The sequence below is a fragment of the Bufo gargarizans genome, chromosome 6, assembly GCF_014858855.1.
Source record: "Bufo gargarizans isolate SCDJY-AF-19 chromosome 6, ASM1485885v1, whole genome shotgun sequence".
Taxonomy (NCBI): Eukaryota; Metazoa; Chordata; class Amphibia; order Anura; family Bufonidae; genus Bufo; species Bufo gargarizans.
In genome coordinates this window covers 70,138,001-70,150,936 of record NC_058085.1, presented here as the reverse complement: position 1 = coordinate 70,150,936, position 12,936 = coordinate 70,138,001, and the positions used below count along the sequence as shown (strand labels likewise).

Genomic DNA, 12,936 nt, shown 5'->3' with positions numbered 1-12,936 from the left:
TTGAAAGTCAATGGGTCCGCGAAAAAAAACGGAAAACGGCACAACGGCCACGGATGCACACAACGGTCGTGTGCATGAGGCCTAAAAGTTATGCCACAAGAGATTTATAGCAGTCCCATTGAGCATCAATACAGTACAGCTGCAGGGCACATGGGATCCCCCTTCTTAGGATAATGGGGGTCCCAGCAGTTGGACCCTCACCGATGAATTAGTTATCCCGTATCCTGTGGATAGAGGATAACTTTCATACTTGGCACAACCTCTTTATATACAAAATACTGTCCTCCCGTAGAAGTGAGAACAGAGATAAAACCGTTATATAGATAAGTAGGCCTCTGTAAGTTTACCGCTGCTGTGAAAAGAACGTTACCTGCTTGTGTAAGGCCCCTTTCACATGAGCGTGACGGATTAGGTCCGGATGCGTTCAGTGAAACTCGCATTATTTTGCAAGCAAGTTCAGTCAGTTTTGTCTGCGATTGCGTTCAGTTGTTCAGGTTTTTCCACGCGGGTGCAATGCGTTTTGAGGCATTTTTCACACGCGTGATAAAAACTGAAGGTTTACAAACAACATCTCTTAGCAACCATCAGTGAAAAACGCATCGCACCCGCACTTGCTTCCGGATGCAATGCGTTTTTCACTGAAGCCCCATTCACTTCTATGGGGCCAGGAATGCATGAAAAACGCAGAACATATGCATATGACATATGAACATAGAACATGCAGAACATATAGAAAAGGCTGCGTTTTTTTGCCGCAACGCAGAACTAATGCATATAAAAAAAACGCTCATGTAAACAGACCCATTGAAATGATTGGGTCAGGATTCAGTGCGGGTGCTCTGCGTTCTCGTCACGCATTGCACCCGCGCAGAAAACTCGCTCGTGTGAAAGGGGCCTACTAGTAGATTAGTAGAATTGGGATAACAGTTCTATTGATAAGTCTCAATAAAGAAGAGCCGTGCAGTGTACTGTGTGCTGCTCTAATTGAGTCACTCACTACAGGGGGCGCTCTCTGACCACAGTGTATGGTAAGTCAAGTGAGGCTGTCTGCTGTGCTAAAGGTCCAAACAAAGGAGTAAGGCCTCTTTCACACGAGCGTGACGGATTAGGTCCGGATGCGTTCAGGGTGTGTTCAGTGAAACTCGCACCATTTTGCAATCAAGTTCAGTTTTGTCTGCAGTTGCGTTCAGTTGTTTCCACGCGGGTGCAATGCGTTTTGATGCGTTTTTCACCCGCGTGATAAAAAACTGAAGGTTTACAAACAACATCTCGTAGCAACCATCAGTTAAAAACGCATTGCACTTGCTTCCAGATGCAATGCGTTTTTCACTGAAGCCCCATTTACTTTTATGGGGCCAGGGCAGCGTGAAAAACGCAGAATATAGAACATGCAGCGTTTTTCAAACAACGCAGAACTGATGTGTGAAAAAAATGAATGGGTCAGGATTCAGTGCAGGTGCTATGCGTTCATATCACGCATTACACCAGTACGGAAAAGTCGCTCGTGTGAAAGGGGCCTAAGTTAAAGAGTCAGGACAGGAACCTGAATACACTGAGTGACTGCAAAAAAAAAATAAAAAATTTGTTGCAAAAAAAAAAAAACAACATCGAATATTAACATATGATAAAACATTCTGATGGTAGTTGCTCCTGAATCCTTACGTGCAGCCTCTCTCTTGTAGATTCAGATTTTTGTGCTCCAGCCTTTAGTTTCTACCCCGTCAGCCATATTAGCTCTAATGGGACCAATTTCTCTGTCAACCATAACTGAGTGCCCTTGTCCTTCCATTGATCAAGCATGTGCAGACACGAACTAGGAGACACGTTCTGATATCGTTTTTTTTTTTTTCAGCGATTGCGTTCAGTGTGCACGGTTTTTCCCTCTGTATTGTTTGCATTTTTCACGCGCTTAAAGAAAACCTGAAGAATAACAGTCTCCATCTCCTGGCTACCATCCGTGAGAAACACATTGCGTCTGGATGCCTTCCGTTTTTCACACAAACACCATTCACTTCAGCCAGAATATAGAACATGCTGCGATTTCTCCTGAACGCAGAGATGATGGGTGTACAACGATACACAGACTTCTCAAAATGAATGGTCAGGATTCAGTCCGGATGCTTTGTGTTCACTACACGCGTCACCTCCGGATGGAAAACTCGCTCATGTGAAACAGCCCTTAGAGCTTTTTTTTTTTTTTTTTGCTTGAAAAATTCATGAAAATTATGTTTTTTTAAAATATTTTCTTTGGGGGAGGGTGCCATTTTTTGGTCACACAATGCCTTACTTGCTTTTTTTTTTTCAAATTATGGGCTCCCAAACCCCACCACGGTATTCAACCGTATGACCATCCTGAGGACAACAATACAATTAAATTCCGGAGGGCATCTATGGCTGACAGCCAGGTGCATAACTACCTGATGCTCCTAGAGTTAATTACTTCTGAGAGCATCAGATCAATATGTACCCGGCCAGCGGAGGTGAGGAGGGCTTGGGTGGCACCCCTGGGCATCAGCCCACTGGGAAGTTTCTCTGTAGAGTCTATGGCCCCTGCCCAATAGAAAGAAACAGGCTATCTGTAAAAGAGTGGGTGGTATATGACGTTGCCCCTAGGTGGTACACACATTGCCCTCTCTGTCCACATCATCATAGCCTTGGGGGGTACTTTAATGTAATATATTTGATCAGGGGCCACAATGCCGTTCTTCACTCTGTATAAACCCTTTCTACAAGAACACCCACTCCTATCAATATCCTTTCCCAATCACTGCCCTCTGTAAGCATTCTGCTGATCACCCGAAAAACTAGCAAACACTTGTCTGACGGACAATCACATCTTTTATGCAGGCGAACAATTGCTTGTCTGTTGGCAGAAGATCTGACGTCAACAGGGGCTGCCTACAAATGCAAACTGAATGGGAACAAATGATCATAGGAACGATCATTCAGTAGGAAGACTGTTACATTTAAATGTACTAAATGAGTGCCTGTCAGCACACTAGATAACCAATCGGTGCTTGTATACCAGCAGATAAGCTCCCAGTGTAGAAACACACAGGAAGATTCTCCAGGTAATTATCAGGAACAAGCCAAACGTGCACAATAATTGCCTGATCTACACGCAGCAATCAGCTTCTAGGTATGGTGACGAGCGATCGCTCCTGCAGTATTTCATCTCCATACAGATTTATTGTTTCTTGGGAGTGGATCCCTGTTTACACTGGACGATCTGCCACCCAGAAACGATTTTGGGTGCAGGCCAAAAGATACGATGATCACCCAATGTATGAGAATTGGCTCGTCCATCAGGTAATCAGCGGCTTGTTTACACAGGACAATTATCCGGAAACAGGAGCGTACCTAATGATCTCTTTGCTGTAATTAACACTGAGAATCAGGTACTCATGTACCATCCAGCGACCACACATGTCCTCCTGAATTCAGCTGCTGTGGCCCATCTCACCTCCTAAGCCCCCTGCTCCATATCTTAACCAGAGACAACCGATGGAGGACAGAAGATGGCAGCTATTGATGGCCACCACAGAGGGACTGCTTTTGGGACAATATATTATGCTGCACTGTGGTATACAGTACTGCTGGGACGGTATTTTGTGTTATGGTATTTCTGACCCTGCCTACTTGTGTTGCTCTGTCTTCTGTCAGTTTGGACCCCCCTTACAACGTGGGGCCACTTTTATTTTTTTACCAGGGCCACTTTATGTTCTCAGTCCACAAAGAATGTTTCTATGAACAACCTTCCTTAATAATAGGGTCAGTTCCATTGTTCAGTCACCCTCAGGAATATTTTTTTATGATTTCATTTTTGGCTTAAAAAAAATCATTTTTTGAATTGGTCTTTATAAAAAATGTTCAGCTGTTTCTGAAATACAAGGGTTAAAAATCAGCTTATCTGCAAGCTCTCACAGTCTGTTTTCTTTGAATCCTGTCATCTGACGACTCATGTGTAGCTCTTATCTCTGATCTCCTGCCTTCACAAACACTTATAAGCTAAATTCTTATCAGTTCGATAAGAATTAAGCTATAATGAGCATCACATGATGGTATTCAAAGAAAACAGGCAATGACAGCTTGCAAACAAACTGATTTTTAACCCTTGTATCTCAGAAATGGATGATTTTTTTTAATAAAGACCAATTGAAAAAAAGTATTTTTAGCCCAAAATGAATAAAATTCTATCAGAAAAAAAGATCTCAGAAGCTGTCCATAGCCTTTTTAACATAGCCTTCCCTACAAGTACTAATGGTATAAATGGTGGTGTAAGATATAAGCCTGCCACATGTCCTGGATCGCGTGCCAGAGGACTGACCTCTAGCCACAGAATGCATCTCAGAATAGCCATGTGACTCCTATACCCAGAGATTCAAAAAACAAAAGAAACAAAGGGGGAAAAAAACAGACTTGTTTAATGTTCACAATGAGCTAATGTATAAAAAACAGTAAGGGAATGAAATGTTGCTATCAATAAGGACATGCATACATATGGTAGCATTAATACAATATATTATACTATATAGAAAATGTGATCAACTGAATACCAGTAAGCATGTCTGCTTCGTGAGTTCCTGACAGGGGGTTATTACGGCATCAGTCTGTACAGGCGCTGAGACCACTATGATCTGGAGAAAGGTTTTCCAACATGTGTCTCCCCAGCAATTGTTAACTATAGCCCTCACAGTTGCAGGTCACATTGGGAGTTGTAGTTTTGCAACAGTTGGAGAGCCACAGGTTGGGGGACACAGATCTAGATTAAGCAGGGAGAAACAAATGCGAAAAAAAAGGTTCAATTTGCAAGAACGGGTCCACAGAGTAGACGAGCAGTGTTTTTTTCTACGCCGTTGCTGTATACAGTATACGTAGAGAATCTAAAAGTAACCTGATCACTAGAAACCAAATCTCAATAAACTGCACCTTGTAATGCACATGATGGCAGGAGTAGTAAGAGCGTTTTCTCCTTATACCATCAGGACGTGTGGCTACAGGCATGGCCTTACTGCACATTCAATCCACACAATGTCACTTCTCTTAAAACGACTGCAAATTTGTGATCAATCCAGGCAAGAAATGAAAAAAAAAAACAAAAAAAAAAAAAACTGTCTGGGGTTTTTTCTTCCATTTCACCGCTTTTTCTTTGTCTCTTTCTTCTGCTTTTTCCCCACTGTCACCGGAGCCGTCTTGGGTTTCCTTAAGACTTCTGGGATTTTTGCTTCTGATGTCTCAGAATCCTGTAGAAGCAAGAAATAACAAATGTTAAAGGGGTTTTCCAGAAGCAGAATATTGGTCACCTATCCTAAGGATAGGTTATCAATATCTGATCAGTGGGGGTCTAACTCCTGGCACCCCCTGAAGATCAGCTGTTTGGAGAGACGGTGAGAGCTGCGTCCTCCTCACACCTTACTAAGCACAGCGCCGTACATTGTGTAGTGGCTTTGCTTGGTATTGCGCTCAGCCCCATTCACTTGAGCGGGACTGATCTGCACCTAGGCCACGTGATCGATGAACGTCTTTCGCCAAGGAAGAGGCTGCGGTGCTCACCAGAGTGACATGTCTCTTCAAACAGCTGATCTACAGGAGTCAATGTAATTACAACTGCAGCATGCACTTGAATGGGATGAGCAGTTATAATTACACCACGCCGCCGCTACAAGGGAGAAGGCACAATATTAAAGGGGTTGTCCGGGTTTTTAATATTTACGACCTATTCTCAGGTCTTCAATACGTGATCAGTAGGGTCGGATTCCCAGCACCCCCGTCGTTCAGCTTTTTGAAGAGCATGCTGCGCTCCATGTGTGTTGTGGCCTCTTCCTAGGCTAGTATTGTAACGTTCGTTGGTCACGTGGCTTATACAGGGTTACCAACCGTCCAGAAATTTCTGGACAGTCCTTAAAAATACAGTCGTGGCCAAAAGTTTTGAGAATGACACAAATATTAGTTTTCACAAAGTTTGCTGCTAAACTGCTTTTAGATCTTTGTTTCAGTTGTTTCTGTGATGTAGTGAAATATAATTACACGCACTTCATACATTTCAAAGGCTTTTATCGACAATTACATAACATTTATGCAAAGAGTCAGTATTTGCAGTGTTGGCCCTTCTTTTTCAGGACCTCTGCAATTCGACTGGGCATGCTCTGAATCAACTTCTGGGCCAATTCTTGACTGATAGCAACCCATTCTTTCATAATCACTTCTTGGAGTTTGTCAGAATTAGTGGGTTTTTGTTTGTCCACCCGCCTCTTGAGGATTGACCACAAGTTCTCAATGGGATTAAGATCTGGGGAGTTTCCAGGCCATGGACCCAAAATGTCAACGTTTTGGTCCCCGAGCCACTTAGTTATCACTTTTGCCTTATGGCACGGTGCTCCATCCTGCTGGAAAATGCATTGTTCTTCACCAAACTGTTGTTGGATTGTTGGAAGAAGTTGCTGTGTTGGAGGGTGTTTTGGTACCATTCTTTATTCATGGCTGTGTTTTTGGGCAAAATTGTGAGTGAGCCCACTCCCTTGGATGAGAAGCAACCCCACACATGAATGGTCTCAGGATGCTTTACTGTTGGCATGACACAGGACTGATGGTAGCGCTCACCTTTTCTTCTCCGGACTAGCCTTTTTCCTGATGCCCCAAACAATCGGAAAGAGGCTTCATTGGAGAATATGACTTTGCCCCAGTCCTCAGCAGTCCATTCACCATATTTTCTGCAGAAGATCAATCTGTCCCTGATGTTTTTTTTGGAGAGAAGTGGCTCCTTCTTGACACCAGGCCATCTTCCAAAATTCTTCGCCTCACTGTACGTGCAGATGCGCTCACACCTGCCTGCTGCCATTCCTGAGCAAGCTCTGCACTGGTGGCACTCCGATCCCGCAGCTGAATCCTCTTTAGGAGACGATCCTGGCGCTTGCTGGACTTTTTTGGACGCCCTGAAGCCTTCTTAACAAGAATTGAACCTCTTTCCTTGAAGTTCTTGATGATCCTATAAATTGTTGATTGAGGTGCAATCTTAGTAGCCACAATATCCTTGCCTGTGAAGCCATTTTTATGCAACGATGGCTACACGCGTTTCTTTGCAGGTCACCATGGTTAACAATGGAAGAACAATGATGTCAAGCATCACCCTCCTTTTAACAGGTCAAGTCTGCCATTTTAACCCAATCAGCCTGACATATTGATCTCCAACCTTGTGCTTGTCAACATTCTCACCTGAGTTAACAAGACGATTACTGAAATGATCTCAGCAGGTCCTTTAATGACAGCAATGAAATGCAGTGGAAAGGTTTTTTTGGGATTAAGTTAATTTTCATGGCAAAGAAGGACTATGCAATTCATCTGATCACTCTTCATAACATTCTGGAGTATATGCAAATTGCTATTATAAAAACTTAAGCAGCAACTTTTCCAATATTTATGTAATTCTCAAAACTTTGGCCACGACTGTAGGTGACTTTTTTTTCCTGTGTCTGTGAAAAACATAGATGTGTCTGTAATTTTTTTGAGGCTGGTGGTGGCCTCACTAGTTTATCATAATTTTACAGCTAATGAGCTATAGACATGTATTACTTATTATTTATATAATTCATTACGGTTTTTCAATTTGTCCGTAAAAAAAAAATGTTGGCTGTCCATGAATTTGGGATAAGTTGTCCAGAAAAAAAGAAAAATTCTGGTTGGCAACCCTGGGCCTACAGTATATGCAGCTCAGTCCTATTCAACTGAGCCGCAATACCAAGCACAGCCACAAGGAGGCCACGTTGCTCACCAGAGCACTGTGGCCTCTTTAAACAGCTGATCGGTGGGGGGTGTCTGGTGTCAGATACTGATGATTGATCATGAGAATAGACCATCACTATTAAACCCCCAGTAAACCCCTTTAATAATGTGAAAAAGTGGGCATAGTCTGAAATTTACTGATAAATGTATTAACTAGAAAGACAGAAAATGGTGACTGAGCAGGTTATATGCAGGGGTAGATTTCTGTCTTTCATTCATAATCATGGGGTCGCATGGCCGATTGGGGTCCATATTCAGGCAGGTGGTGGTTACAATAGGATTTCCATCTTGCCTTTGGCCCCTGCTGACACAAACCGAGCGGTAGGTGGATTGTGGGCCTGGAGTTTCTGGCTACAAGCGGTCACTGCCACAGCTGTGCAGTCACAAGGCTCGGCAGAGAAACAGTTAAAATATTTTACATTTTTCAAACTAACATCTAGATCTCAATACTTTTGTAATTGCATGTAATTAAAAATGTAGTCTTGCCAGTGAGCTATTCAATAAAATGTACCTGCGTAGCGCCAACCGCTGTTAGTTCTTTTCCTCATATCCACCTCGCTAAGGTGGTCGCACATGCTCAGTTTCTCCCTTCATATGCTACCAGCCGTCTCTTCTGATAGAAGTTGTGACAATTACAGGGAAAGAGCTGCAGCAGAAGGGGCGCGCGCCCTGAGCCGTAATAGTGAGAGCTGCCGCAATAAGGACACGTACCATACAATGTCTGACCTTCATTTTTTAAATTAATCATTGGATAACCCCTTTAAATCAGGCAGGGTTTCCAGCTAGGGCCTGAGGTGAATCTCCCACAGTCTTGTGTTGGAAGGCCGGTAGGTCCAGAGGTCTCAGGGGTAGGCCGTGCAGAGTGGGGGTAATTCCAGGTAAATGGCAGTGGGCAGGACAGACAGAACACGGCGTGCAGCCTTTGTGGGTTAGATGGTACAGCATGTGTCCTGGACTAATGGTCCCACCATGATGACCACATCCCCATGTTCTGTCTTTAGAGAACCACCCAACATTGTATTATATGTAGTACACCTCTTAATAAATGTAGTGCCTTTTACTCTAAGTATGGGTTATATGCAAGTAAGCCTCTAGGTGCAATGGGGGAGTTGCCTTTACACTTAGAGGCTCTGCTCTCTCTGCAACTGCCGCGTCCTGTGCGCTATGATTGAAAGGACCAGGCAGTGAAAACGACACCTGGCCCTGTAAATCAAAGTGGAGAGGACGTGGCAGCTGCAGAGAGAGCAGAGCATATAGGTGTAAAGGCAACGCCCCCTGTTGCTCCTAGAGGCTCATATATTAAAGCACCATTTTTCTCAGCATTTTTCATGCAGCTACATATGAACATGGGACCAACACAGATGCCTTCAGCTGCAAAGCGTCCATGTAACAGGTCAGCCAGTGTCATAGGTACAAATCTGCTGACAGATGCCCTTAGGGTACTTTCACACTTGCGTTGTTTGATTCCGGCAGGCAGTTCCGATCAGGCAAACTGTATGCAAAAGCATGTAATTTTTTCTGACTGATCAGGCATTTTTCTGACTTATCAGGATCCTGATCAGTCAGAAAAATGCATTGCAATACCAGATCCGTTTTTCCGGTGTCATCCCGGCAAAACGGATCCGGTATTTATTTTTTTCACATTTTTAAGGGTTTGCGCATGCGCAGACTGGAATACCGGATCCGTCAATGCGGCAATTTGAATGCCCTATCTGGCACTAATACATTCCTATGGAAAAAAAATATACCTGATCAGTTCTTTTCCGGAATTGAGCCCCTAGGACAGAACTCTATGCCGGAAAAGAAAAACGCTAGTGTGAAAGTACCCTAAGACGACTAAGGCTACTTTCACACTAGTGTTTTTCTTTTCATAGGGGCTCAATACCGGAAAAGAACTGATCAGGCATATCCCCATGCATTCTGAATGGAGAGAAATCCGTTCAGGATGCTTTAGGATGTCTTCAGTTCAGTCACTGAACGGCGTTTTGGACGAAGGAAATACCACAGCACGCTGCGGTATTATTTCCGTCTAAAATTCCGGATCAGTTGCTGGAATGCCGGATCCGTCCTTCCGCAAGCGCAGACCGGTAGAAAAGTGAAAAAAAAAAAAATAGAAACTGATCCGTTTGTCCGTATGACAAACGGAGAGACGGATCCGTTCTTGCACTGCATTTGTGAGACGGATCCGCATACGGATCCATCTACAAATGCTGTCCATTTCAAAGCAGATTGCCTGATCCGGCAGAAAGTTCCGGATACGGGACTGCTTGCCGGATCACTCTGCCGCAAGTGTGAAAGTACCCTAAGCAGGTTTTTACGGCTGGTGCATGAAATGTCTTCATTTATCGCCCACCTCTGAGATTAGCGCTGGGGATTTGGCGCTCATTATCCAAGACGATCACATAACTCACCATTTCCTGTGATTTGCTCCCAGGGAATATAATAGCCAAAATGCAAATGAGCTGGAAAATTGCGCCACAAAATAATCCATAGCGCAGCAGGGTCTCTAGGAGGGTCGGTTCAGGAATGTCGGGTGGCGAGAGATCCAGAAGGTCTGGCATGGTATACTGGACGCCCACCTAACAGCACGGAGAGCAATATGTTATACTCATAGGTCGTCTTACCGTGTCAGAGTTATATACATGAGGTCAGCGGTCCGTGAGCAGCTCCAGCGCCATCCATTGTATAGTGGACAGAGCCGGTTACTGCAGCGCTGCTCCCATTCTCTTCACTGCAATAGGCACTGCAATTACCAGCTCTGTCCACTACCCAATGGATGGCGCTGTGTAGTTCTAGCGCCAGAGCTAGTGTTGAAAGCTGATTACTGGCAGGGTGGGATGTCGGACCCCCTGCCTGAAGTTAGTTTCTTCTGCAGTCAGGACACTCTCACCTGGGCTGAATCTCGGATGATCAGAAAACTTCGATTATTGGGTTGTGTTTTTAGGCATTTTGCAGTTTTCTGTGTTTTTTTTTTTGCAGGTGTTCTTTAAGCATTCTTTTACAAAAAAATTGCCAGCTCCAGATTTAACATGGAAGACTATAAAAATATTAAAAGCAGCACACACGAGCATTATTTTATAGCGACAAAAAAATGCCACATACACTACAAAAAACGTTCACAAGTCAGACGCTTTTGTATGCCATAAAAAAAAAAAAAAGTGTCTGGCAGCACCCTTAGGCTAGGGCTAATGATAGTCGATAGTGTCGCACTGTGACCTGCTGCGACTGTTGCGTCGCAGTGTGACACCATTGACTATCATTACAAAAATGTTGCACGACATTGGTGCGACATAAATGTAGTTGTGCCCTTATTGTTGCGCAACACGTGTCGCCTTATAGACCCAGCCTTCTGGCCTCATACACGTGACCATATCTTTGGTCTGTGACCAATCCGCATTTTTTTGTAGATTACACATAGACTTTTTCTATGAAAAATTTTAAATAAAATAAAACGACAGCACACGCACGACATCCACGTGCTGCCTGCATCTGGGCCGCAAATGATAAAACCTGTCCTATTCTTGTACATTTTGCGGACATGAATAGGCTTTTTTTTACATTGCAGGATGCACACGGACCATTTCCGTATTTTGCAGATCATAAAACGGACACGGTCGTGTGCAGGAGGCCTTAGGGAGTTCTCACAAGAGACTGTTATGTGGTGTTTTTTAACTCTTTTATAGCGGTTACTGCAATACAGAGGCAAAAAAATACAGAGGTTACACAAAACCAAAGCAATGGCAAAAAAATAAAAAAAAGTCATGACAACTGGCCTTAAAGGGAACCTGTCACCATGGAAATGCAGTGTATTCGGCAGGGAGCAGGTTATAGAGCAGGAGGAGCTGAGCAGACGGATATATAGGGGGCATCATTTATCAAACTGGTGTAAAGTAGAACAGACTTAGTTGCCCATAGCAACCAATCAGATCCCACCTTTCATTTTCCAAAGGAGCAGTCAAAAATAAAAGGTGGAATCTGATTATTTCCCATAAAGCTATAATCACTCTGCGCAGCTCCTCCCGCTCTATAAGGGCCCATTCAGACAGCCGTAGTGTTTTGCGGACTACACACGGCCTGCACTATGATAGAAATGCCTATTCTTGTCCGCAATTGTGGACAACAATAAGACATGCTCTATCTTTATTGCGGGGCCGCGGAACGGAACTATGGATGCGGACAGCACACGGTGTTGTGTCCGTGTCTTTTGCTACCCCATGGAAATGAATGGGTCCGCACCCGTTCCGCAAAATTGTGGAATGGATGCGGACCCATTCATACGGCCGTCTGAGCCCTAACACGCTGCCTGCAGACTGCACTGCATTGTCTTGGTGACAGACTACGATCTAATGTGCCGTCATCTTCTCCGGCTCCATCATCGCACTGACCTGGAGAATGAAGATAATCTATAGGATACGCCAAAACTCAGAAAACTGGGGCAGAATTGCAGTATTATTTCCCCAATTCCTCAACATTTGGATTTTTTTCCACTACATTGTGTGCAATAGTAAATGGCGCTGGCAGTAATGAAAGAAAATAACGGAAAATGGCCATGTCCTTAAAGGGTTAACAGGACAGTGAGGTTGCCAAGGGACAGCTACTGCTGGTGGTTTGTGACAAGGTGTCATCTACCAGCTAATACATAGGAAAGCCAGTTACAGCTGCTTGTACTGCGCAGTGGAATATGTCAGTGCTATAGCTGAGCAGGTATGTGAAAAGTGAGGCTAGTGGGACCGGGAGGACATCATGCTCTGCACTATCAGTACACATACAGAGTTTTACATTATTATAACACTCACAGACAAAGGACAGAGCCCCCCGCGGGTCACCAGGAAGGGATTGTACCGCTGCACGGAAATGACGACTTTCTATGGACTGGGATGGTGAACGGAGCGGCCATTTTGCCTGCGCTCCTGTGTAAGGCTGGTAACTTGGTCTCCATAAAAATGGCGGCCGCTCTTTATGCGCTAAATATATACTGACTGCTGTGTCTCTTGCAACCAGAGCGCAGGAGTATAATGTAGACACAAAGCCCCTGCTCAGGAGCTATAACTAGGTGTGCTGGGAATTACAGTCCCACTGACTGACATGAAAACGGGTGCTCTCTTTGAATGTTAAAATGTGTGGAGACTCTAAGTGACTGATGTAAAGTGAGTCAGT

At 44.1% G+C, this 12,936-nt stretch overlaps 1 protein-coding gene across 1 annotated transcript; it reads right to left on the bottom strand.

The window, feature by feature from the left end:
• Window positions 1–4,413: 4,413 nt before the first annotated feature.
• On the bottom strand, window positions 4,414–12,707 carry MANBAL (mannosidase beta like). Its single transcript, XM_044298617.1, has 3 exons — window positions 12,576–12,707; window positions 10,191–10,358; window positions 4,414–5,243 (listed from the first exon to the last, which is right to left on the bottom strand). The coding sequence occupies exons 2-3, from the start codon at window positions 10,338–10,340 to the stop codon at window positions 5,136–5,138; spliced, it is 258 nt and encodes an 85-aa protein (XP_044154552.1). The 5' UTR covers window positions 10,341–10,358; window positions 12,576–12,707; the 3' UTR covers window positions 4,414–5,135.
• Between the last annotated feature and the right edge of the window lie 229 nt (window positions 12,708–12,936).

Coding starts and splice junctions, on each gene's coding strand:
- MANBAL (XM_044298617.1), bottom strand. CDS start 10,340: ATGCCAGACCTTCTGGATCTCTCGCCACCCGACATTCCTGAACCGACC. Junction 5,244..10,190: donor GGAGCAAATCACAGGAAATG/GTGAGTTATGTG, acceptor TTGCTTCTACAG/GATTCTGAGACATCAGAAGC.